Below are 27,878 nucleotides of genomic sequence, written 5' to 3'. Positions count from 1 at the left end.
CTTGATATACTGCATAAGTATGAATATGACATAGTAATTTTTCACCTTACCAATTGGTCACTAACAGTAAGCTAGGTTCTGTTATTTAGTACATTAATTCAATATACTGGATGGTGGTTAGCTGTTTAAACATATTAGCATTTCCAAAATAAATTTTTAATTTTAGGATAGTTTAGATGCACAGAAATACTGTAAAAGTAGCTCAGAGAATATCCTCCACATCTAGTTTCCCTTATTATAACATCTTTTATTAGTATGGTACATATTATAGCTAATGAGCCAGTTTTGATACATAATCATTAACTAGAATTCAGAATCCATACTTTGTTCTGATTTCCTTCTCTTTACCAAATGTCCTTTTCATGTCTCAAGATGCCATCCAGGACACCATGTTACCATGTAGTTGCCATATCACCTTACACTCCAGGCTGTGACTCTTCTTCAGACTGTACTTCAGCTAGGTAAGTTTTAGAGTGTCACATACTATTAAGCTTTGAAAGATAGTTTATTCTTAGATTCAATTAATACATTAGAAAAATTTGACCTAAAGCAATCCTAAAAGGAAAAAAGAAATCTTTCAGAGATGGTTCAGACTATTAGAATCAATTCAAATAGACTTGAATGATTGGTCCTAGTGTATATAGAGGTATAGTACAAGATAGACTAATTATGACTAATAGAATTATTATCATTTCTAAAACTTGGAACTTTACAGATTAATAGGAAATGAAATTGTTTACATTGCTCTGGGTTCCAATCTTTGCTATTGCTTTTACATAGCCATAAAGTTCATTTTATCTTGAGTCCTGTTTTTCAATTTTTCACTCTTAATAAACTTGTTTATGTGTTGAAGTAAAATGTATACTTGACATTTTTAAAAGCAGTATAGGGCACATTCTTTCATATTAAGATGTTCACCTTTGTCTAAATACTCCCCATTGTTCGATATTTGGTTTGTTTCCCTTTTTTATACTACTACTACTATTATCACCTTTGCACAAGAACAATTTAAAGTTGAACCGATTCGCATTTTCTCCGGCAATGTATATAAATCCAAGCTATTCTGCACAATACCAACACTGAGTTCTATCTTTCATATATTCTCAACTCTAACTAGTATGAAATGTTGCTATAAAGTTACTTCTCTATATACTGTATTATTGGAGCAAAGTTATTCATTTTTCCATGTCTTCATGTAAAAACTGTCCCTTCTTTTTCAAATGGGAATTTAAATGTGAACCTTACAGAGAAATTAGATGGAGAAAATTGTATTTACTAATATCTTCTTAGGGAGAGCTGTCCTTTTTGGAAAATGGGAGTTTATAGTCAAGGGCAAATATAAGAAGATCTCTTTTTGAGACTAGGGATAATTTTGCTGATTAAAAAAGAAGGGGGATGGTGGGGGTGCCTGGATGGCTCAGCTGGGCAAGTGTTCAACTTGAGCTCAGATCATAATCTAGTGGTTTCTGAGTTCGAGCACCGCATCAAGCTCTCTGCTGTCAGCACAGAGCCCCTCTGGATCTTCAGTCTCCCTCTCTCTTTGCCCCTACCCCGCTCTTCCATGCTCTCTCGCAAAAATGAACATTAAAAAAAAAAGGATGGGGGATGAGAGAGGAAAAGCAAGAAAGAAGGGTGTAATGAGAAAATAATGAAAGGTCAGCACTCCACATTTTGATATCTGCCCTCTAACTTACTCAGATCTTAAATATTTTTAAAAACTCATAAGTATGTAGTATGAATAGGTAGATCAGTTGTAAACATTAAGATTGAAAAAGTAAAGGGCGAGAAGAAGAAAGAAAAAATAGTTTACCAATAAAATACAGAAGGCAGAGAGAGGCAAAAGTGTGTGTGTAGGGTGCACAATAAAATTCTCAGAAGTCTTTTTTATTTTTTAAGTAATATCCACTCCCAATATAGGGCTTGAACCCACAACCCTGAGATTAAGAGTTGCATACTCCACTCACTAAGCCAGTCAGGTGCCCTACTCAGAGTGTTTGTTTGTTTGTTTGAAGTTTATTTATTTATTTTGAGAGAGAGTGAGAGAGAGAAGCTGAGAGAAAGGGAGAGAGAGAATCCCAAGCAGGCTCCGCTCTGACAGCACAGAGCCTGATGCAGGGCTCAAATTCATGAACCGCGAGATCATGAGATCATCACCTGAGCCAAAACCAAGAGTTAGATGCTTAACCAACTGAGCCACCCAGGCACCCTAAAAGTGTTTTTGAGATCAGAGCTACTGTGTTTAAGATTTGGGTCAGGTTTAACCTGAGTTTAGGGTACCCTGACTGCTGCTTGGATTTTACATATTTATACTATTAAAATAGTAACCTTTTGGGGCGCCTGGGTAGCTCAGTTGGTTAACCATCCAACTTCAACTCTGGTCATGATCTCACAGTTCATGAGTTTGAACCCCACATCAGGCTTGCTGCCGTCAGCGCAAAGCCCACTTCGGATCCTCTGTCTCCCTCTCTCACTTCCCCTCCCCTGATGGCTCTATCTCAAAATACATAAACTTAAAAAAAAAAAAGAGTAAAATAGTAAGGCTTAAATAGTGTGCCACATTTAGTTCTTCCAGTCATCTCAAAATATTTTTATTTTTGTAGTATGAAAAATATTTTGTGCTTCCTCTCTTTTTTATTTTTATTTTTATTAATTAATTTGTTTGTTTTGAGAGAGAGAGTACGGGGGAAGGACAGAGGGAGAGAGAGAATCTTAAGCATGCTCCACGCTCAGCAAGAGCCCGATGTGGGGTTTGGGCCCACAACTGTGGGATCATGAGCTGAGGTGAAATCAAGACTCAGACACATAACCGACTGAGCCAACCGGCTCCCCCTTCCTCTTTTTTTTAATATCCACTAATTTATCTCCCACTCACAAAAGGGATACATATGTTATTCTGTTTCCTTTGGGTTTTATATTTTATATTCTGGTTTCTTGCAGCTTTATAACTTATATGCTTGTTTTGAAATCATTGTAATTTATGGATATGGCTGTGATGACAACAATCTAAGTTAATTCTTTTTCGTATCAGTGAAAAAAAGTTATTTAACTCTCTCGTATTACTTTTGGTTTATACTAAGTGATTTTAAAGGTTTGAATCCATAATTGGCCAGTGTTTGAAACCCCCATGTTATACACATCATTCACTAAGCTTTTGTAATCCCCTTTAAGTCTAGCCTAATCATCATAATCTTTTTTTTTAATATTTTTATTTATTTCTAGGGGAGAGAGAGAGAGAGAGAGAGCGTGAGCAGGGGAGGGTCAGAGAGAGAGGGAGTCACAGACTGAAACAGGCTCCAGGCTCTGAGCTGGCAGTCAGCACAAAGCCCGACGCGGGGCTCGAACCCACGAACCGCGAGATCATGACCTAAGCGAAAGTCGGACGCTTAACTGACTAAGCCACCCAGGCGCCCCGACTAATCATTATAATCTTTTAAGAAGTTTTTCAGAGACTTTTGAAAGAACAATTTGACATGTTTGCCCCCTTTCAAATGAGTTTCACCATTGCTCAGAATCCGTAAGGGATTTATGTTGGTGACAAGAATCATAAAATTTAGAGTTGGAAAGTATAGTAGAGAAGACCTCATTCAACTTTGTGATTTAAAGGTGAGAAAACAGAGGCCAAGAGAACTTCAATTACCTTCCCAAAGTCACAGCTAATTAAAAGCAGAGCTGGAACTCTGACTCATGTCTCTGACCTTCTCAAAACATACAATAATAAAAAAGAAACTGCATTTAACTTTCACTATCCTTTTACTTTAAATCTCCTTACCTTCATATTTATGCTAACCCACACTAAAATAATCTCACCTTCCATTTTGAGGACTTGAAACCAGCAGGTCAAAACCTTACGAGGATAAGAGTGGAAGTTTGCCCCCTGCAGGTCAAAAGAAGAAATCTTTTAGGTTTTTCCAGGGTAACGCTCTGATGACCCTTACTTACAAAGCAAAAATGTGTTTTAAAACACTTCTTTGGGAGAGTAGCTCTCAAGATGGCATAGGAAAACTTTTATCATGGGGATGCTACCTTCATTCTCATCACTGTTAGTGTGACAAGTTTCTACAGTATTTCTCTTCCAATAGTATATCGTGCTAGGATAGAACACTGAACAGTATGAACCCATAATTAGAAGGCCATGAAAACATTTCTTAGCAACTGAGAACATATGTCTTTTTCCACTGGAATTCCCTAATCACTGCTAAGAAATATCTGAGTGGGCAACAATATCCTATAATGATTTTGGGATAACTGGATAGCCATCTGGAAAAAGTTCTTTTAGAATTTTGTATCTTTTACTAAAATAAGTCCCTAATGGATTCATATTTAAATGTGAAAGATGAACAACACCGTAAAATTACTAGAAGTCTGTACATGTGATTGTAACATAAACTTGGAGTAGGGAAGAGCTTTGTAAGCCTAACACCAAAGGAAGAATATCAAAGGAAAATACATTTTACAAACATTAAAAATATTTTTTTAAATGGGGCACCTGGGTGACCCAGTTGGTTGAGCATCCAACTCTTGATTTAGGCTCAGGTCATGATCTCACAGTTTGTGGGATCATGCCCCGGGTCAGACTCAGCACTGACAGTGTGGAGCCTGCTTGGGATTTTTTCTCCCTCTCTCTCTGTCCCTTCCCGTGTTCATGCATGCTCGCTCTCAAAAGAAATAAACATTTTAAAAATATATAAAGAAAATCACTGTTCTAACTTAAAGATTATTTAAGAGGAGATTGCATTTTCCAACAAATTAGTCAAACAAAATTTTACTAATAATATACACTGTCAACAATGGCTATGGAAATGACACTTTAATTTGCAGAGCCTTTTGAAAGAACAATTTGGCAAAAATACATGACAAATGCTAAAATGTCCACCTGTGGACTCGATATCTATCTCTAAGAATTGATCCGAAGGATATAATCATGAATAAGAGATAAGATTCAGTACAAATACATTTTTTATAGCCTTACTTATCATAGTACCCAAACTGAATTGAACTGATATGATATGGGTTAAATAAGTTATAGTAGGTTATTGTGCTGGGATAATATGATGCTTCTGCAATTCTTTTACTCAACTCTATTTAATGGTATTGGGGAAAATGCTTAATATATTACTTTACTTGAAGGAAGTAGGTTATATGGCAGTGTGTTTAGTATGAACTCACTTATTGATTAGATAAAACATATATACATCCAATGTATACAGAAGGGGCCTTAGAAAACTGTATACCAAATATTAATAATGGTTACTTTTGTCTGTGGGGTGGGGGAAAGAGATTAAGAGTTTACTCTAAAAATGTTCTTGAAGAATGATGGAAATAATTAAAAGGTGAATGCATTATAAGACAAAACAGAACAAAACAAAAAAACCCTCCCAGGACGGAAATGTGAATACAGAAGAGAAAAGGAGATCCACAGTTAGAGATAACAAGAATGGGGTCTGGCTATGAGGAGAGAAATACAAGTACTGAGGAAGAACAGAGGTGCCAGAACACTCAGTAAAATTTGTCAAGGACACACTAAGGTGTGAAGTAGGAGCTGGTACCACATGATCTAGGAATCTGGAAGTGAGGTCGCAAAACAGCTCAGGCACATTAGCATGCTTGCTGCTTGCACAACATGGTCTCTGTTATCCCAGGAGTCAATCTAAAACACTTTAAAAATTCTCTAGTTCATTTTAGTTTTTAAAAAATATTCTCTCATTTAAATGAAGATCTAAGCTGTCTAAAAAGCTCCATTTAAACATATTGCTAAAAGGTCACAGATGAAAACTCATTTAAAAATAATGAAGAAACTGGAATTTTTAGAATGGCTCATTAAAAAGTATTTTAATGGGCACCTGGGTGGCTCAGTAGATTAAGAGTCTGACTTTGGCGCAGGTCATGATCTCACGGTCCAGGGGTTCGAGCCCCACGTCGGGTTCTGTGCTGACAGCTCAGAGCCTGGAGCCTGCTTCAGATTCTGTGTGTGTGTCTCTCTCTCTGCCCCCTCCCCGACTCACGTTATGTCTCTGTCTCTCAAAATTAAAGACATAAAAAATTTTTAAAAAGTATTTCAAAATGTTTGAAGGTATGTCACAATGTTTTACATATAGAAGATAGAGCTAACCAAAAACTATTTGATTTTCACCTATTTTTTAATTATTTGTTAAAAACATGTATTTATTTGGGGCGCCTAGGTGGCTCCATTGATTAAGCATCTGATCAGGTCATGATCTCACAGTTCATGGGTTTGAGCCCCCTCTCAGGTTCCATGCTGACAGCTAGGAGCCTGAAGCCTGCTTTGGATTCTGTGTCTCCCTCTCTCTGCCCCTCCCCTGCTCATGCTCCGTCTTTCTCTTTCTTTCTCAAAAATAAGCATTAAAAGAGAAAAACCAAAAAACACATTTATTTATTTAGTAATCTCTATATCCAGTGCAGGGCTCAAACTCACAACCATGGACCATGAGCTCAAGAATCCCATGCTCCAATAACTGAGACAGCCAGGCACCTCTGATTTTCACCGTCTCATGAATAATTTGCTCCTAGTTTACTTTCTACTCTACCAAAATAGACTGATATTCTGCCATGTGTAGAATTTGTGTATTTGTGTTTGTCATTTGAATACTCATTAGCTTCTAGGGAATTGATATTCAGACTTTGATCAGATGACCCAAGATATGCATATTTATTTCTCTATATATATATGTCCTACAAAACTAGTATATGTAAATCATATAACATTTTTATTTTTTTTAATTTTTTTCAATGTTTTTATTTATTTCTGAGAGAGAGAGGGAGACAGTGTGAGCAGGGGAGGGTCAGAGAGAGGGAGACACAGAATCTGAAGCAGGCTCCAGGCTCTGAGCTAGCTGTCAGCACAGAGCCCGGCATGGGGCTCAAACCCACAAACCGTGATATCATGACCCAAGCGAAAGTTGGACGCTTAACCGACTGAGCCACCCAGGCGCCCCCATATAACATTTTTTAAAAAGTTAAAATTACAAAAAAAAAAAAAAAGGCAGTAGAAATTTTAATATATTCCTCTTGCAGTACATAGTACCTTCCTGTCTGTGAATCTTCCCTTCTTCAGAGACCACTGGCTGTCATTAGGGTATCTCAAGGCATGCTGCCAGACTAACTCTCTAAATAGCTTGTACCTTGGGCAAAACACTTAGCCTCTGTGTCTCAGTTTATTTGTACTATTATTTATCATTTCTTTTATTATCTTCATTTTAATTTATTTGTAAAATGAAGGTAATAATAGAGTCTGCCTCATAGAAGTACCATGAAGATTAAGTGAGCCATTGCCTATAAATTGCTCCTCATGTGTGGCATGAAGAAGTGGTCTTTAATGGTAGATAAGATCTGTGATCGATACTTTGCGAGGCATGATCCCTCTTTAGATGATTGCTGAATTAAAGTTGATTACTGGTATTTTAGCAATTCAAGTTGTTTCATGTAAAATAATACATGGAAATTTGTTCTTTTTTTATTCATCCTTATCTCTCTACTCCTTTCCAACATTATCTCCTCAGCCTGGAGCTAAGTGCATGATTTTTCATATTTTTGCAAAGTTGCAAACTGTGCATTTTCCCTGAACATGTGGATTCAATTGCCCCAAGGATGGATAGCAATTACTTTGTATTAAAAATATCATATCTCTGTATCATATCTTTTCATAGTCTATTTACATTATAGCAGTAACGATCAATTCTGGCTGCACATTATAATCATATGAGAAGCTTTAAAAATGAGCATACCCAGGACCCAATTCCAGAGCCTCTGATTTACTGCCTGAAGCTTCCCCAAGTGATACTACAGTGTAGCCAGGGATTGAAGAACATTGAGCAAGGGAAAAATCACCACTTTATGTCAATGATTCTCCGTCTTAGCTATATACTCCAGTCACCTGGGGGAGCTCTTAACAGTACCAGTGCCCAGCGCCTTAACCTCAGACTAAATAAATAAATATCTATGGATGTGGTCAGGACACTAACAGTCATAAAAGGCCCCCAGTTGATTCTTATTTGAAACCAAGGCTGAGAACTATTGCTCTATGTAAACAAAATACTAAGTAAAGTAGGTGGCAATCACAATAAGAATTTGACATCATGATTTGTAACAGATGACACAGGTATACTTCAAGGAAGGCTGATTGAAGGGTGTTGTGTTCTACAATCATCGTTGGTCACTCCTGAGTCTCCCTAGCTTGGGCTTGGCTCTGCTCCCTGAGGCCAGCAAACCCATGTGGGAGAGAGAAGTCCAGCTCTCTTAGAAGTGGTCTACAAGGTCAGTAACTATTTAAAAGGGTAAAGCGCTACACCAAACCTACTATTATTAATTGTTATCATTATTATCTTAACTGGGTTCTTCTCTCCTCCAGCCATCTTGAGAAGTGAAATACATCTTGCCTAGTACTCTTCCCTCCTATTGCTCTTATCTCCAAAGTAGGCACGCTGACCTTTGTGTTCATGGACGTTATATCTAATCACTATGAGGAGGATCAGGGAGGAAGGGGCACAAAGGAGAATCACTAAAATTGTAAAGTCAGGAAAGAAACAAAATCTCACAAAATTGCTTTATAATAATGTTCCAAATGCTTATTTCCCTAGATATTTGCATGCAGCTGAGTTAGGTTATCATAACACATATTTAATTTAAACCTCAAAGTCACTTTAAGAATACATTTTACAGATAAATAAACAGATAAATAACAGAGAGGTTAAGTGACTTGCCCAAGGTCACATAGGGGGCAAAGTCAGATTAGGAAAAAGAGCTTCTAGTTTTGAGTCTAGTGCTTATTTAACTATACTCCAAGTGCATCCTGGAAGTTGATAGGTACCTCCCCCTTTATCGTTCTTTTATCATGAAAGGGAGAGCCTTTAGCTGGTCCCTGGGGACTGATCTGTTGCTTCCAGAATCTGGAGATGAGGTTAAGTTCTGGTGGGTTAACAAATATCACAAAGTGGGTGATTGTGGTTATTAGATGTCACTATAGGAGAGATGTCTCTCAAATTAGCAAGTTAACATTCAAAAGTTACCACAGGATGCTAACACCAGAAAGCAGGTCAGAAATACAATTGAGTTGGGGCACCTGGATGGTTCAATTGGTAAAGCATCTGACTTTGGCTTAGGTCATGATCTCACGGTTTGTGGGATCGAGCCCCTGCATCGGGCTCTGTGCTGACAGCTCAGAGCCTGGAGCCTGCTTCAGATTCTGTGTCTCCCTCTCTCTCTGCCCCTCCTCCACTCATGCTCTGTTTGTCTCAATAATAAATAAAAATGTTAAAAAAAAAGAATACAATTGAGTAAAAAGAAAGTAGTGTCTAATTCATTAACTTAATTTCTGACTAGAGTATGACAACAGAAGTGAGCAAAAAGCTCATCTTCCTGGTTCATGGTGGGTGTCCAGCATTGTCCCAAAGAGAGGGTGTCTGGCTAGCACTGAATCAGAGGGGTCCCATGGCTTCAATTCCAGCCTCAACAAGCAATGTTCCTAGCTTCCCAGAGACTTTCAGAAACAGGAGGAAACAATTCTTGGTTCAGTTCATATGAGTATTCTGTTTTTTCTAATAGTCATGTTACAAATATAACTACAAAATCAGCATCTTGGTTTCCACAATTAATTCTCTGTGAATTTGGTTAGCACAAGTTAAGAGTTAATTCCTCTGATGAGGATCTCCTCCTGTTATCCTGACAGGAGTTTGTGCCTGGAAAGCTATGCTCATGGAAACCTTGTCATTTGGTGACTGAAGCATTGCCTCTCTGAGACCCTTGGGCTGCTTTCCCTCACTAAATAGAGCCATTTATTGTAGAATAATGGCATGAACTAGCGAGCCAAGGACTGCCCCAAAACTTAAATGTCATTAATGTCTTTGAAAAGTTCCAGAGGGGGGCACCTGGGTGGCTCAGTCGGTTAGGCATCCGACTTTGGCTCAGGTCATGATCTCACAGCTCTTGGGTTCAAGTCCCGCGTCAGGCTCTGTGATGACAGCTAGCTCAGAGCCTGGAGCCTGCTTCAGATTCTGTGGATCGCTCTCTCTCTGACCCTCCCCTGCTCACATTGTCTCTCTCTGTCTCTCAAAAATAAATAAAAACATTTTAAAAAAATTAAAAAGAAAAGAAAAGTTCCAGACGGTGACTCTAATGTTATACTGGTCTGTGCTTTACATAGGAAGGTCATCCTTTGTAAAGTTTGGCCATTTAAGTCAGCATCTTTTAAAAAAATGATACAATACAGATCTCTGTTATAAAAATTTGGAAGCGTTTGTGAGATTCCTCTCCTGGGTTACTCCCTTTACCATGCTTTCTGTGGAGACTTTGTGCTCTTGTGTAACATGTAGTTTCACCCAATTCTTTTCTCAATTGGGTCAGCTGTTATTCCATAATCTGTTCTAACATCTTCATTTCTAATGTGTGCTGTTTTTTCAAAAACTCCAATCTAAATTATTTAACTCATTTTAAAACAGTAATTTTCATCTGCTTTATAAATAGAGTATTTTTCTGGTCAGTTCTTATGGTCTGTTCAAAATTTTTTAATCCATTTAAATCTTTTTTCTCATATTAAGGTCATTTGAGGTTAAATAGCATGTTTTTTCCCCCTCATAGATCAAAATTACATGGACTTTTGTGGATCCCAACATAGGAGGGATTTCCCATGGAGATGGGGATGTACCAAGGTCAATTTCTCAGCTGCATGGCCCGTGGTCTCTCTCCTGTTACAAATAAAGGCCCCAAAATATACCCTTTTTGTGTAACCTTTCTCTATTTGTCAATGAGAAGTCTAGTTGGAAAGATTTTCTGCCTTTATCTCAGTGTTTCCTAGAAGTCTACAGACCTTCCATAGAGAAAGGTCTTTTCCTCTTGAGTCTGCTTGCCACCCATACAAAATGACATTGCTTTACCATTCGCAGTGTAAGTTTTCCCTCTCCTTTATTCCAAATGTTCTTGTCCTGCTCTATTTTACTTCTTTCCAACATTTTTCCCCCTCAGACCGTGGCTCAGTCCTCTTGGAGAGAAACATGTGCTGAATAGTTCTGATATTTTTCAGAGGTTAGAGTACTACAGCACTAGTCAATTCTCTTGCATCCACACAAACACATAGAAGTGGGGTTGTTTTTTATTTTTGTTGTTGCTTTGCACTCACCCAGAATGTGATGCCCATTCTCAAATCCCGTTTATCTATATTTCCATTCAGGTAGAGTCCTTTCAACAATTTTAGGGCCTATAGCTCATAATGATCTGTCAGTAACACCTTCACACTTGCTGCTTCCTACTTCCTTTCTACTGATACTGCCTCTGTCCAGCATTGAGGTAGGCAGGTACCCCTGCTAATATTCTGATACATGTAGGGATTCCACTGCTAGAATTTCTTGAAGATTATTTTTTGAAGAGCTAGTGAACCCCTGTCCAGAAAGAGTTATTTATCTTTGGGAAGACTGGCTATAATGTAATGTAAGATAACTACAAACCTCTTTGTAGTCTATAGTTTTAAAAAAGCAGATTGTTCTCAAAAATGCAACACTTCTTTGGTCTCTTGAGAAATGTCTACTTGCTTATTCATTGGGCTTCTTGGAAAACTCACTTATTTAAATGAATCAAGTTTATGTGAGGGATTGGCCTCAGTCTGCAAGGACAGAACAGTACCCTAATTAAAACTTAAAGGAATTCCTTACAAAAACTGGAAACATTGCAGATAAACCACATAACAGTAAAAATTTTTTTTACAATCTGAAAACAAAATGAACCTACAAAATCTACATTAAAATGAGACTTCTAGCTTCAAAGGAAAGTATTTATAACAAGATTTTACTAAATATTTAATGGGTACTAATACATGCAAATACCAACTTTGCAAAAAATCTATTTTATAACGTGAGCTAAGCATCTAAGCATCTGCATTACTATTAGTGGTGCTCATAATCTTCATAATACTTTAACAAAAACTAAGCGTTAATAGTACACAGGAGAGTAAAGTAAAATAATACACTTTATTTTAAACAACAGTTCAACACTTAATCTTGTTATTTTGTCTTGGAACAAAGACAGTATATGTAACTAGAATGATGATCTGTGCAAAGTTTTCATGTGACCACACTTAAGCAACCTCTAAACCAAAAATTATATTCTTTTAAGTAGAGGATAACCAAATCATATTTTCTAATATATTTAAATTATCCCTATAAACAAACTAGACATTCTCTTTTCTTGTTTTGTTACTGTTATGTTACAGAAAAAGCTTCCTATCACACTTAATACTTAGAAATATATTTTGGAGCTAGATAAAATCTTAGTGTAAATTCCTGCTCTACTACCTACTAGCTGTAGGTAGTACATGTGTAACATGTTTCCAGTGAGTAACCTTCAATGATGATATACCTCACTCCAGACAAAGAACAGGCTTGCTTCTGCTCACTGTAAAAGTTGTGAATTGCCCAAGTTAGGTGTTCCTCTCCTGTAACACAACCCATTGTATATGCAGCAATTCATCATGGCTTTTATGTCACCCCTGTGGGAGTTGGAAAGATAGAGGAACAACATGAAGCTCTGCTTACTACATAACCATTTGTTTCCAACCCAGGAGTCTCATGTCTTCTGCCAATATCCCATGGAATTTTAATTGTTAGCTTGTAAACAAGGCAAAAATCTAAGACCCTGCCAGTTCTTGAGTTTTGGCTGAGAGAGCCATAGTTTTCTGGAAAATATGACGGGCCCAATGGGCTGGGTTAAAAGAGAGGTCTTCCTGACATCCAACAGTAAATGTTTTCACCTAAGTAGTTGGAAAGGGGAAGGAGAATATAAGTCCCCACTGTCATACTGTACCCTCACTGTTAAATTATGTTTGGAGGATAAGCAGTGAGAAGTAGGATTAAAACAAACCACCCAAATCATGTATTGGTTATTGCTGACTTACCTCAGGGTGGGAAGAGAAACGATGTCAATATAACAAGGCAGCATGCCCCACGTCTCTAGCCAAGAAGCAATTTGGCTGTGGCTGCTAAGTCAAGGGGTCCTCAAAGCTGAAACAAATGTTGCCAGCAATGAGGAAATAAAACTTTGAGTACACTAAAATTCTAAGTTTGTTGAGCACAAGTTGGGCAGCTGATCAGAACCAAAATTAAATGCAAAGTATTGCTTACTGGGATGGAGCCATTCTCTCTCTCTGCACTTCTTGATAATTCCTTCACCCTCTATCTGACCTCAGCTGCTTTAAGGAAAAAGCCAAGTGTGATGGGGAAACTTGGGGAGAAGAAAGTGGCTCTGCTAGATACAGGTGCCCAAGTCCCCAGTCTAGGAGAAATCGGTATTAGGCATAGGGTGGTCAAAGGTACCAAGGCCTGCAGGACACTGAGGAGGTACGGTGTTATATGGAGGGCAAAAAGAAAGATCCCCAGTTTGGGTGCTCCCCAGATACTGGGAAGTGCACAGGTAAGAAGATGACATCAACACTAAAGACAGGGCCAAGAAAGATAAATAGCCTCCTTGGATGAAGGGAGATAACATAATCTCTTGGCAACTGTTAAAGCCCCGGATGTGCCAGTGTTACACTTCTTGGTCCATGTTCCCACAGAGGGAAAAAGTGACTAAAGTCAACACTAAGATTAGAATAAACTGTTATAAAAATATATAACTGGTATTGAGGGGTTACATGCTTATATTACAAATGGTCATAAAGTGCCAGAGGAGATTTTCCCATTCAGGGTATTACTGCATCTGGAGAAATGAGACAAACTCCCTGCCATGTACTACCACACCCTAACCCACCCTAACCCTTTGGCAGGTTGGGATTTAGTGCCAGTGCTTCTGCGTTCTGATGTCCCAAAAGTTCACTATATAGATGATGTTCTGGTGGTTAAGCCTGTCTCAATGATCGATGGCTCTGATGGTGACTATTATCTTCCTCTACCAGAAGTGGATGATATACCTGAACTAAATTCAGAACTTTGTTTGCCAAGTAGTTTCTCAGCATTATTTAGACAGAGTCGTAACACTTAATTCCTCTGAGAGCCAAACAAACAAATGCTGTCCCCTTAATAAGACTCTTATTCAGTATTGGAGGCAGTACATAATGCTACAAATGGCAGCTTCTAGATGTGAAAATGTACAAACACAGGAACCAGCATAACCTTGTTTCAATCTGACAGATCTTATACTTCTCTTAATGTCTGAGTAGCCTTGGATTTTGCCATGTATAGCAATAAGGCTGCAACCACCTAGTGACACTACCTATGTGACTTAATCAAATCACATAATGGTGATTCAAATCAGGTTTCACAACAAATCTTTAAGTACAGTGACCTCGCTCTGTTGGGATGTGCTTGTCTATGGGGAAAATGGGCCACAGTAGGTCTCTCCATTAGGGATGGGGGATGTGTTTTGGCCATCTATTTGCCTTGTGTAATTTTGTCAGTGACACTGAAGACCAACAACTCAGTCAAAGCTTCCTGGCATGGGTCATAATGTATGATACATTGATCTTACAGTACATTCAGGTTAATAAAAAGACCCCTCTCCCTTGGAATTTAAAATTGACTAAATTCAAGACCTTGGGGGGCATCACTGAGGTCAATACTACAGACAAGTTTCATCCTGCTACTCAGAGTCTGACAGCAATCTTAGTTAACTGATATATAAAACTAAATAGATCTGGTATTGACTAAACAACCAGTCAGATTAATCGTACTAGCCAAAAGAGTGGTATCCATACATGAAAATTCAAGTTTGGCCAAGAGTATGTCAGGTTAAGGGGTGAGTACTGGAAGAGGTTATCCAGTATGGGCTCTGAGTGACCCTGCATATTTCTGTGTATGCCATGAATGCAAGGACCTGACCTATCTTTACCCAGTACATGTCTCTGGCATGTATTTACACTGAATAACCTTGAGGCATGAGGTAACAACTCCCCTTGGACCTTTAAAGAACAGGATTGTTTCTGTTTATTATAAAAGCAGAAGTCCCAAACTCAGTATTCCTTTTCTGCAACACAACCCACTGTGTATGCCATCTTCCATCTCTGATACAAACCAACAGGAAGCTCTGGTTACCATTTTTGTTTGTGAATAATAGGAGTGCTTTGTCTCTGTCCCAAGTGTCTCATGTATCCTGTAGCATACCATGAAATAGTAACAGGCTAACCTGTTAGCTTGTAAGTCTAGTGAAATCTCAGACCCTACAGTTTTTGACAGACATCAGTAATTTCCTTCTTGGTAATAGCTGGCATCTTAGATACTATGATTTGGCAACTAGGAAATTTATTAGCATGATATATTACAAAAGATTATTTTCCAAAAGACTTAGCCGATAACGCTACAAAAATAAAAAGCCTTCTGTTTCCTGTGAATTTATCTGTGTGTGTCCAAGTCCAGTAATAATTTCACTGTCTGTCTGAAGTACTAAAAGCACTAAATCCAAAGCTCGGCGCCATGCCTCAATCTTTGGTGTAACATTGTCGTAAACACTTGGAATCTGTTCAAGTTTATTTGAAGTGCCTGAATTAAAAATTCCACTATTTAGTTTACTATATTCATTCAAGATGTAAGATGAAGGAGAGCCAGAGTCTGTAGCATTTTGTAGATGTTGTTGAATGACTGTGCTGGCTCCCAATTCTGATGAGTAATTGGCAGTGTTATACATGAGAGTTGAAAGGTATTTGTGCCATCCATTTGCCAGGCATTTCAGCACAGTTGATCTGTATAGTGTCAGAGATGAGGCCAGCCAAGAAGATGTATTATGAAGCCATCCTGAACAGACGTGGTTTCTTTTACTCAGCGATTGCTCTGCAAGAATTTGAAGATGGCTAAGACACAAAAATTCAATTGCACCACCTCCAAGAAAGACCTTTTGCTCTTTTAGAGCATAATATAGACGATAGGCACAAGTCCAGAACCTATCTTCTTTGGCTTGCATCTGTGCAGGCAGTGGGCTAGTGAGTACTACTGTAACCAAATTAATTCCTTCCGTTTTTATCATGATTGTCATTATGTTGATTCTATCTATGACATCTGAGGGAATACTTCTCCAGAAGTTCACACAGACCCCACTGCCCACACAGTTTTCATTCACTTGTGTAATGTAGGTCACCTGTACTGCTCCCGAAGCTTCTGCAAAAGCCTGCATCACACTGTTGTTCACTGACCCAATTACCAACCGCTTACTCTGTATGCACTTTTCAATTAAGTATTCAGAAACATTTCCTTGTACCAAGACGAGGTTCACATCGAACTTGATTAATACCTGTAATACATTATTTGTCCACCGTTCTTCTGAGCTGTCTGGTTGAAACTTCACGCTTTCTAACAGTGTATTAATATTTGCAGCCTTATTAAATCCCAGGTGGCGATAATTCTCTGTGAGGTCACCCTCAATGAGAATAATCCGGATAGGCTGATTCTGCAATTCCTTGATCAGAGTAGTATTAGATATTGACACAACAGTGATATATCCTGGGCAGACACATGAAAAAGTTTCAGCTACACCGGGTAAACAGCAAGTGAAGATTCTTGAAATGTCAAACATAAATGGTACTGAACAGTTGCCTTGTTGCATACTTGAATTCTGATACTGCAGTCGAACTGCTTCATCTACTAATTTCATGCTGTTGTGATCTCCGTGACTCAAACCCATCTCCAACTCTACCAAATCATTACATCTGTAAGTATGGGGAGTAGCTGCACCACGTTGTTCTAGAAATCCCTCTGGTTTGTTTATCCACTGATTACTATCTGGCCTATTAAAATGCCTACTGTGGATTAGTATTGACTTTCTACAGTGGTTGTCTGCAAGCAGACTCTTTTTCAGAATTTGAGGATTTTGTAATATGTTTTTATTTGCTTCAACTTCAGCCTGAGGTCTAAAGAGTTTAGGTGATCCAACAGGTATCCCAGAAAGGTTGTAAATGGTCAATGATGGAGAGGCAACATCTTTAAGATCATGCTCTTTCAGTAAACCAGTATCTGAAGGGATTTGTAGAAAAGGACACAAATTGACACTACATGTGTCAAGTCCAGAAAATGTCTTTGTGTTGTCTACATGGTCAAATACATTGTGGATAGGTACTTGAAGGGAAACTACCTCTTCAATGCAAGAGTTCAAGCCTTCTGACATTATAGACACTATTAATGAAATGGGGACACCCAAATGAAGACATTCTTCAGCGGCACTGCTCCATGCACCAACAAGAAGCAAAAGGGTACTGGTTCCAGTTTTATACGTGCTATTTTGTGTTTGAACTGCTTCATTGAGAAGTTGTCCCACTGCGCTGGTTAAATCCAAACTTTCAAGAAGCCTTACTATTGAACTGATTAACATACTTTCATGACTCTCTTCATCAATAATAAATTTAGATGATTTTACTGGGCCTAGGAGGGTTCTTCCTGTTCCTGAGAATGATGAAAGTTGCTGAAGTCCCACGTGCCTTCTTTTATTTATGACCCTGCAAGCCATCACCATGAATCATCATCTGCAAATAAAATAAAAACTTGGAACTTTATTCAGTGTAATTCATGGTTATAATTGCTCATAAAAGAAAAATAAGATATAGTCCCTGCCTTTGAGGAGTTTCTGATATATATAGTTTCCATGAAATATGGTCAGTGCAGTGACATGGTATTCTAATGATATTGAGATAAACGTATGGGCATGTAGGGAAGGAACACTTCATTCAATAGGGGAAATGGATCATGCAGGTAATAATCCTGGTAGTGTTTCCAGAAGAAGGCAGTGACTGAAATGAGTTTTGAAGAATAATCTGAAAGAGCAAATTAAAGGAGGTGGTAGTAAATGCACAGATATGTGAAAAAACATAGTGTATTTGGGTAATACAAGTAGTTTAGTTTCATGGGAATATAAAGAAAATAGTGGGAAATGGGGGACGAAGTTATAGGAGAGAAAAGGATTGGAACATGAAGGGCATTATGTGACATGCCAAGCCTGACCCTATGATGGGAATCAATCACTGAAGTGTTTTAAGTAAGGAAGATTAAGAAACAGTTTGATGTAGAGTTTGCAAGCCTGTGCTCTCAATCTAGAAGTCTGGGTTTGAACTTGGCTCTAATGCTTACTAGCTATGTGTAGGCTTCATCAAATGATTTAACTACTCTACCCTGCTTTCACATCTGAAAAATGAGGACAATAGCACAAGCTACTTCATAAGGTTATCATAAGGAGTAAATGAGTACAGTGCTTAGAACAGTGTCTGGCATATAATCCCTTCTGAATACTACTACTATGACTACCAGTGTTTTGGATATATTACCACTCTGAAAACAGCATAGGGAATGAACTAGATGGGTGCCTGATTAGAGGCAGAGAGGCCAGCTAAGAATCATCCTCAGATAAGGAATGTGGAAGAGGGATGCAGGTGAGAAGATGTACTTGGTTATTGGTTACAATGTAATGGGGGAAAATATTGCTTAAAGAGAAGTTCAAGAGCTATTAGGCTTTTTCCACATAATATTTCAAAATCCACATCTAAGACTAATAAAAAAGAACTTACAAGAAAAAAACTTTATCCCAGTAAAAAAGAATTTTTTAACAGATACCCTTTAATTGAAAAGCTGTCTATAATAAAATGTCTTGTGAAATACAAGCTCTCAGTTAAAGGACTAGAACTGAAATTGTAAATAATATAAATTTCTCTTCTAATTCTAAGACCTTATAATTCTTTGAGTGATATTTTTTATCACGGTCTTTTTTTTTTTTTAAGTGTTTTATTTATTTCTAGGAGAGAGAGAGAGAGAGACAGCGTGAGCAGGGGAGGGTCAGAGAGAGAGGGAGTCACAGACTCTGAAACAGGCTCCAGGCTCTGAGCTGGCAGTCAGCACAGAGCCTGACACGGGGCTCGAACCCACGAACTGCGAGATCATGACCTAAGTGAAAGTCAGACGCTTAACCAATTAAGCCACCCAGGCGCCCCATCACAATCTTTTAAATCCAAAATATCTAAAAGCAAACAATTTAGATTTTTGTTCTTCATTTGATAAATTTGTTTTTCTTTTTTTATAGCTTTTTTAAATGATGTATGGTAATTAGGGTGATTTATTTATTTATTTTATTATTATTATTTTTAACGTTTATTCATTTTTGAAAGACAGAGAGAGAGAGCACGCACAGGGATAGGGCAGAAAGAGAGGGAGACACAGAATGCCAAGCAGGCTCCAGGCTCTGAGCTGTCAGCACAGAGCCCAACACAGGGCTTAAACCCACAAATCATGAGATCATGACCTGAGCTGAGGTCAGACACTTAACTGACTGAGCTACCAGGTGTCCTGGCAGTTAGGATGATTTAAGTTTTATTTTTCATGTTTGTTTATTTTTGAGAGAGAGAGAAAGTGCGCAAGCAGGGTAGAGGCGAAGAGAGGCAGACAGACAATCTGAAGCAGGCTCCAGACTCTGAACTGTCAGCAAGAGCCCTACATGGGCCTGGAACTCAGAAGCCATGAGATTATGACCTGAGCTGAAGTCGGACACTGATCTGACTGGGCCACCCAGGTGCCCCTGATAAATTTGTTTCTATAATACCTAGATTCATCCTTGAAGCTGAGGAACACCACTATCTGAGACACCATAAGACCAGGAGGAAGCCAAAATACAACTATTCCTCAAGAGTAGCTTCCTATAAGCTTTCAAGGACTAAGGAGAAAAGTGAGTACAGCCTAGGAAAATGTATAATAAATTGTCTGAAATCAGGTACAAACGCTCTTTTGTGAAAATTTCAATTCTGTAAAATGAAAATAAAACTCTTGATACACTCAGACATAACCATAGATAGCATCAAAATACACTCCAGGACTCCAATACTCTAATCCTGAGACCCATTGTATCTTAAAATTATCTGATTTTACCATGTTTTTGCTGTCCTTTACCCCTCACCCCCATATTATCAATTCTCTACTTACTCAGTTTAAATTCTAAATTCCTATTTGTCAATTAAAATCACTCCCTTGCACATATACCCTCAAAATCCTTATCCCTCTTTAGGTTCATCTTACTCACCTGCAAAGCAACAAATCTTGATGAAATCCAACTCTGTCTACTCCATGCTTACCCTGGTGCAGCTAAAAATAAACAGAAAAACACACACAACCATGTTGGTGTCATTTTAAACCTCAAGTGGCCCTTACTATTGTCTGACAATCTACTTCGCTAATTCACTTATCTTTTTTTTCTTTTTATAAAAGATTACCACTTACTGGGTTTTATTTTTAAAAGTTTTGCCTACCCCTGACTACAAAAGATATTCTTCTATATGTCTTCTAAAAATGGTATTGTTTTAATCTTTTTTTTTAAATTGAGGGGAACACATAACATAAACCATTTTAAAATGTACAATTCAGTGTCACTTAGTACATTCACAGTGTTGTATAATCACTACCTTTATCTAGTTCTAAAACATTTCCACCACCCCAAAAGAAAACCCTGTAGCCATTAAGTATTCTCTCCCTGTTCTCTCCCCTACCCTCTAGCAGCCAATCTGGTTTATGTCTCCATAGATTTACCTATTCTGGTTATTTCATATAAATAGAATCACACAATATTCTTTCACTTAGCATGTTTCTGAGGTTTATCCACACTGTATTATGTATCAGTACTTCATTCTCTTTAGGGCTGAGTAATATTCTATTGTATGTATATATCATCTTGTTTGTTTATCTGTTGACAAACATTTTAATTGTTTCTACCTTTTGACTATTGTGAATTTGTGCTACTATCAACACTTGTGTACAAGTGTTTGAATATCAATTATTTGGGGTATATACCTAGGAGTGGTCACATGGTAATTCTGTTTAACTTTCTGAAGAACTGCCAAACTATCTTCTAAAGCAGCTAAACCATTTTACTTCTTTACCAGCAATAAATGAGGGTTTCAGTTTTTCTACATCCTTGTTGTCTTGATTTCCTAGGGCTGCTACACTAAATTACCAAAAACAGGGTGGCTTAAAACAATATATTTTTATTCTCTAATAGTTCTGGAGTCCAGAAGAAATCAAGGTGTCTGCAGGGCCATGATCCTTCTGAAGTCTCCAGAGAAGGCTCTTCCAGCTCCGAGATGCCTCCTGGAGGTCTATGGCTTTTAGTCATAAAACTCAAATATCTGCATCTATTTCACACGGCTTTCTTAAAGAGACACAAGTCATTGTATTTAGGGCCAACCCTAATCCACTATAACTTCATCTTAACTAACAATTTCTATAAAGACCCCATTTCCAAATAAAATCACATTCTGAGATTCTGGGTAGACATAAATTTTGGAGGGAACACTATTCAACCCAGTATGCTTACCAATACAAATATTCCATTTTTTTGTTTTGTTTTTTAAATAGACATCTTAGTGGATATGAAGTGATGTTTCATTCTGATTTTGACGTGCATTTCTCTAATGACCAATGATGTTGAGCATCTTTTCATTTACTGGTTGGCCATCTGCGTATCTTCATTGGAGAAATATCTATTCCAATCTTTTGCCCATTTTAAACTTGGGTTGTCTTGTTGTTGAACTGTAAGAATTCTTTATATATTCTGGAAACTAGAACCTTATCAAAATATAACTTAGAAACATTTTCTCTCTTTCTGTGTTGTATTTTCTACTTTTTTGATAATGTACATTGTTGCATAAAAGTTTTCCATTTTAATGAAGCCTAATTTGCCTATTTTTTCTTTTGTTGCTCATGCTCTTGTGGTGTCATATCTAAGAATCTATGGCCAAATCCAAAATCACATTTATCTGACCCAGTGTATTCTTCAAAGAGTTTTACAGTTTTATGTCTTATATTAAGTTCATTGATACATTTGATTTTTGTATATGGGTGAAATAGGGGTCCAACTTCATTCTTTTGCATTTGGGATGTCAAACTGTCCCAGCACCATTTGTTGAAAGACTATTCTTTCCCCATTGAGTGGTTTTGGTATCTTTGTCAAAAATCAATTGGCAACAGATTTGGGGGTTTATTTATGGACTCTCAATTATACCTGATTGGTCTATAGGTTCATCCTTAAGCCAGGAACACACTTTTTTGATTGCTGTAGCTTTGTGGTAAGTTTTGAAGCAAGGGAGTGTGAAAGTCCAACTTTGTTCTTTTTGTTTTAGCTTTTATATTTGTGTTTATAATTCATTTTAAACTGATTTTTGTAAATGGTGTGAGGCAGAGGTCATTTTGTTCCCTCCTGGATATCCAGTTACTCCAGAATAATTCGTTGAAAAGACAAGCTTAAAAAAGACTGGCTTTTTGCTTGTTTTTCATTTCTAACATGCTTTGAGAGCTTATTAAGTATGAGGTAGTACACATGCATTATGTGAAATAGTTCTCACAATATAATGAAGTACAAAAAGCCTATTAAAATGAAAAAATAGTTAAGTAATTTACAAGATCTTACAGCTAGTAAGAGGTAAGTTATGAACTAAAACCAAGATTTGTGTAAAGCCAAAGACCCATACTATTAAGTACTGTACATTACTGCCTTCTGGCTGCCCCTTGAGCCAACATGATAGCAATCCCACCTCTCTTCTGTAGAATCTTCCATTGCATTTCCCACTTTCAAAGCTTCTTGCCTTCTTCTAAGCCTGTTCATGCCCTTAATGTGGGTATGCTCTTTCTTCCCCAAGCATCAGAGTCTTTGTTATGGTTTCCTCTCTATGAACACTTTTTTGCAATCCATTTTTTTAAATGTTTATTTATTTTTGAGAGTGAAAGAAAAAGTATGAGCAGGGGAGGGGCAGAGAGAAAGGGGGACAGAAGATCCGAAGCAGGCTCTGCAATGACAGCAGAAAGCACAATATGGGGCTCAAACTCCCGACTCTTGAGATCATGACCTGAGCCGAAGTAGGATGCTTAACCCACTGAGCCACTCCTGCGCCCCCTCTACACTATGTTTAAATCACAAGATATTATTATATGAATGGAAAAGTTACAAGAGAATTTAGAGCAAAAGGAAAAAGCCATGGGCTATTTCAAACTTACTCAAACTTTCTTCTTTTAATTTTTTTTTAAGCATTTATTTATTTTTGAGACAGAGACAAGCAGGGAAGGGGCAGAGAGAGAGAGATGGGGACACAGAATCAGAAGCAAGCTCCAGGCTCTGAGCTGTCAGCACAGAGGCTGATGTGGGACTCAAAACTCGTGGACTGTGAGATCATGACCTCGGTCGAAGTCGGACGCTTAAACAGCTGAGCCACCCAGGTGCCCCTAAAACTTACTCAAACTTTCAAAGTCTATATTTAATTTCTGTGAACAAGGTTTTCCCAGGGACGACATGAAATTACTTAAACAAAACTAATATACAGACAAAAAGTTACATAAAACTGATAAAAAAAATATTCAATTATTTCACTTACATCTAGAATCTAAAACAACAACAACAAAACAAAGCAGAAACTAATCCATAAATACAGAGAACAAACTGGTGGTTGCTGGAGGGAAGGGGTACAGGGAATAGGTAAAGAGGGGTGAAAGGAAGTGGGAAGTACAGGCTTCCAATTATAGAAAGAATAAGTCACAGGGAAGAAAGTACAACATAAAGAATATAGTCAATGGTACTGTAAGAGCGTTGTATGGCGACAGATGATAGCTCCATTTGTGATGAGCATAGCATAACATAGAGAGTTGTGGAATCACTATGCTATATATCTGAAACTAATGTAACACTGTGTGTCAACTCTATTCAATAAAATATTAATAAACAAATAAATAAATAAATAAATATTCGAGAGAAATTCTGTTTCAGCATTGAAGACTCTATTCCAAGTTTAAGCAGCAATTAAAAAAGAAAGTCTTAGCAGTCCTAGGTTTAGAAAAGCTTCTAAGTAATTATTTTGGAGAGATTAGTTAATTCACATAAAATACAAACTTATTTTTTATAATAAAAATCCCTTATCTCCTAAAAAGTGGAGTATAAAAAGGACAAACACAGTGAAGTGGATGGTGAAATAGATAATCTCAAAGATAAAAACACCTCTGGTAATTATTTTTGGCATTGAATCAACACACTCTGCTTCTTGTTCTGCAATACATCAGCACCACTGTTTTCCACAAACAGTTGTCTGTTTTATTATTGAGATCCCTAACAACTTTACTTGCCAGCTTAATATTTCTTTAACTTTTTAAAGCTTTAATAGAAGCAGAGTCACACTACTTCACTGGGTTTTGACATGTGAAGCAGCTTTCTTTTCCTTTTATCACGCCTAGTCTTATCTAAGGTATTTGTTTTAGAATACTAAGACATGCAATGCTTTTCAGGAGCTGAATTTTTAAAAATACTATTATTTTCTGACTGGCATGATTAACTTCTTTCATCATCAAAAGTTATAGTTTGCGTATCTCGTCTATTCCCAATACAGCAGTCTAATCGTGATTCCATTACTTAAAAACCTTCAACTTGGAACATAAAGGTCTTTGCTCCTTTGTCTTACACAGGACCCCCTTTAAACAATTACCTCAGATCCTTTCACTCCTCTGCTCAAAATCCTGCGACACTTTCCTATTTCACTAGGAAAGAAAACAAAGGTCTTTAAGCCCTAATAATCTGCACTCCTCCCTCTTACCTCTCTTTGTTTCTTACTACGCTATCTCTATCCCTTGAGCACTGGGCTCTGGCCTCCTTTCTGGTCCTGGAACATACAAGGCAAGCTCCTTAACTTAGAGTTTCTGTTCTAGTTGTTCTCACTTTCTGGGATGCTCCTCCCGGAGAAATCTATTGCCTCCCTACCTCGAAGTATTTACTCAACTTCCCCTTTTCACGGAGGCCACCCTTGGGCACCCTATTTAACACCACAAACTCCTCTTTTCCCTCTTAAGTGTAGAATCCCCTTTAATTGTTTGGATTAACTTTAGCTACTTGGATTCCCTTTAATGCTCTACTTCCTTTTTTTCCATAACACTTATCACCTTATAAAACAGTACACAGTTTAATATCTATTTATTAGTTATCAACTATCTCCTTCCATTGGAATGTGATTCCCAAGAGGACAACTTTAGTCACTGAGGTATCCCATATACCAAAAATATTGTCTGACATACTGTAGACACTCAAGAACTATCTGGTGAGCAAATGAAGAAATGGCTTTCACCATACTTGCTATCTTAACTTTTAAGTACAAAATTGACAAGATTAAACAGATGTTGCTGTCAGTATTCCCCCACCACAAATTTAAGTTTCAATCACCTTTAGAGTTGATGTGATTCCTATAGGGCCCTGTCTTAGGTGAGATACTGTAATTCCAAAATGGTACCTCCTTCATATGGTTGTCAGAATTACCTTTGAAAAACACAAACCTAATCAAAGTAGTCCGTTGCTTAAAAACATCTATTTATCTTAGAAAATGAAATCTTTACTCTCAAGCTTGACATAAGTGTCCCATAACTGGACCTCAGTGTAATTTATGACTCATTTTCTACCCTTCTTTATAAATTCTATGATCTTGCCACACTAGAACATATATTTATTTTCATTTTTATATACATGCTATATTCAGATTTGAATATCCTACCCTTAATTCACCTTGGCAAATGCTATGTATCTTTCATGACCTAAGGCGAATGCCACATTTTTGATATAACCTTCCCCAATGCCTGGAAGTAGTGCCTCCTTCCTGTGCTCAAGCACTTTCTACACACATCTATTAAAGCACTTAGCACCGTGAATTTCAAATTCTGTATCTGTGTCTGTGCCTTTCTCCCCCACTAATCTTAGGTTCCTTGCCTTTATTTTTCTTTTCACTCTACATTCAGTTCCTTTCAAACTCACCCACCCAATAGCTGGCACAGTACATGTGGAAAGTATTAAATAATTATAGGTTTAGTTAAGAGTGCCAATGGATTTAATATTTTCTTAGACTAATTATTATTACTATTATTGTTTTATAATACAATTACATTAGTAATAGCTACTTTTCAAGACTAAGTACTTCCTACCCAAGACCTAGAAATTGCAATCTGAGCCTATAATCTAAAAATCATTTTTACTAGAAGTTAATTTCCCAAATATAAGAACCTAAATCATAAAGTGATATAAAAGTAGGTAAACATATTACATCAGCCTTTTAATTGCCATAAGATCAAACTTTATGTAGGTTAGAATTTGGTTCTATATATTTGGTCACTATTCATTTCTGGGCCTCAGAAATCCTCTTAATGTTAACAGAAAAGATGAAGTGAATGTCCTTGAAACTGATCAAGAGAACTTTCCCAGTGAGACTAATGGCCTGAAAAATCAATACACAGTTAACCCTTAAACACTGGGAGTTAGGGGCCCCCAGCCACTGCACAATTGAAAATCGAAATATAACTCTTGACTCACCCGAAACTTAACTACTAATAGCCTACTGTTGTTTGGAAGCCTTACCAGTAACATAAGCAATCGATTAACACATATTTCATATGTCATGTGTATTATATACTGTATTTTTACAATAATACCTTTTTCTTAAAATGTTTTCAGATCTCTAGGCTACGAGGTTCAACCGGGAGTCTTTTCAAATAGTGGAAAACCTCCAAAAAAAAAATCTATGTATAAGTGGACCCACACGGTTCAAATCCATGTTATTCAAGGGTTAGCTGTATTATAATAAGTGAATGAGTATTTTTACTTAGTTCACAAAATATCTTGAGCTTGCCTCTTTTTAATTCCCACTGGAACAACTTTATACAGAAAAAAAAACCTTCTAATATTAGAATAACCTTACCTATTTTCCAGAATCCTAGTGAATTGTTTATCTATGATTATAAAGCTTGGGTGTCTGATTGGGATATAATGTGAACCAGACAGGATGATGGTTTCGGAAAACATGCCATACTTCTACTTACTACAGTATGAACAGTGATTTGGGAGACTTCTTCAAGAATGTACTTTGCACAGTTTTTTGCCCTACCTTCAAGGAGTAAGTGGGAGAAAGGAAAAAACAATCTAAGCAAAAGTTAATGTTCTTCCTGAATCCACTTACTGCTGGAGAATCCAGTATGATTTTTGGAAAGTAAAGTACTTACTCCACAAAAGGTACTGCAGGAGGCATAAAAAGAATCCTGATGTGTAAGCAATTAGGGTTTTAGGTTTTAAGGGGCTATCACCTCTTCATTCCAACCAGGAAGTCAGAGGTCCACCTCATTCTTTCCCACCTTTAAGCTGGTCCCTGACCAGATTCATGATTGGGCAAACCAGCAAGTCAGGCCCTCTGGGCAAGAATGTGCCTCAGCAGTTATGGGCTTCTAAATCTCGGCAGTTACTGAGTCTATTGGATTATCAAGCTACCTGTGTCTGACTCGTGACTGTGGCTCTATGCTGGAGATGTCTGGAAAGCCNAGAAGTCAGACAGTAATTATGTGTGGGGCCACAGTCCTGCCAGGCGAATGACTACTACAATACAGGTAAAAACCATTTCCTATGTGGTGAGGCTTGGTGCCTCACAACACCCATTCCCGCTTCCTTCCAGTCTCCATCCCCACCTCCTTCCAGCCATACCCCTACCGCGCCAGAATCTCTCCGAACCAGAGGGAAATGCTAAAGGCCAATCCCCAAGCACTGTGGGGGTTGAGAAATATCGAGCGGCGTATGGAAAGGGCAGTCCTCTCCACTTCTGGCAACCCCAGCCGGATGGTAAACCCAGACTGGACCAATTCACCCGACCCGCCAGGCCCTGGATTCTCGTTCTTAACCCCGGGCACGAAGAGGTCAAAAAAGCAAATAAGGGCTCTCCCCGTCTGCACTGAAGACTTAGCAGTCAGTAGAAGCACCTCGTTACTAACCTCGTTCTTTTCTCCATCTTCATGTGAGGCTCCAGTCCCCGGCTTCCCACCGCCAGACGCGGTTCTGGCTGGCCCTGGGACACCGAAGCGCCGGGGAGAAGACGCCCCCTTCCCCGCCCGCATTTTGCGCATGTGCGAAGCGGGGCAGCCGGCTGGCTGGGTGGA

General features: G+C 38.0%; 1 protein-coding gene across 2 annotated transcripts; it reads right to left on the bottom strand.

Moving 5' to 3' along the window:
- Positions 1-15,216: 15,216 nt before the first annotated feature.
- BBS12 (Bardet-Biedl syndrome 12) lies at positions 15,217-27,839 on the bottom strand. Of its 2 annotated transcripts, XM_077770902.1 has the most exons (3): positions 27,714-27,839; positions 19,975-20,036; positions 15,217-17,440 (listed from the first exon to the last, which is right to left on the bottom strand). In XM_077770902.1, exon 3 carries the CDS (start codon positions 17,428-17,430, stop codon positions 15,289-15,291), a length of 2,142 nt encoding a protein of 713 aa, XP_077627028.1. In that variant the 5' UTR covers positions 17,431-17,440; positions 19,975-20,036; positions 27,714-27,839; the 3' UTR covers positions 15,217-15,288. The 2 variants fall into 2 exon arrangements, with proteins under 2 accessions (XP_077627028.1, XP_077627029.1); XM_077770903.1 differs by lacking the exon at positions 19,975-20,036.
- Positions 27,840-27,878: the final 39 nt, after the last annotated feature.

Source organism: Crocuta crocuta, unplaced genomic scaffold, assembly GCF_008692635.1.
Source record: "Crocuta crocuta isolate KB4526 unplaced genomic scaffold, BGI_CrCroc_1.0 scaffold331, whole genome shotgun sequence".
In the NCBI taxonomy this organism is placed as follows: Eukaryota; Metazoa; Chordata; class Mammalia; order Carnivora; family Hyaenidae; genus Crocuta; species Crocuta crocuta.
This window is presented reverse-complemented; position numbering and strand designations above follow the sequence as displayed.

Excerpts from the sequence above, each read along its gene's own strand:
- BBS12 (XM_077770902.1), bottom strand. The coding sequence starts at position 17,430 with ATGGTGATGGCTTGCAGGGTCATAAATAAAAGAAGGCACGTGGGACTT.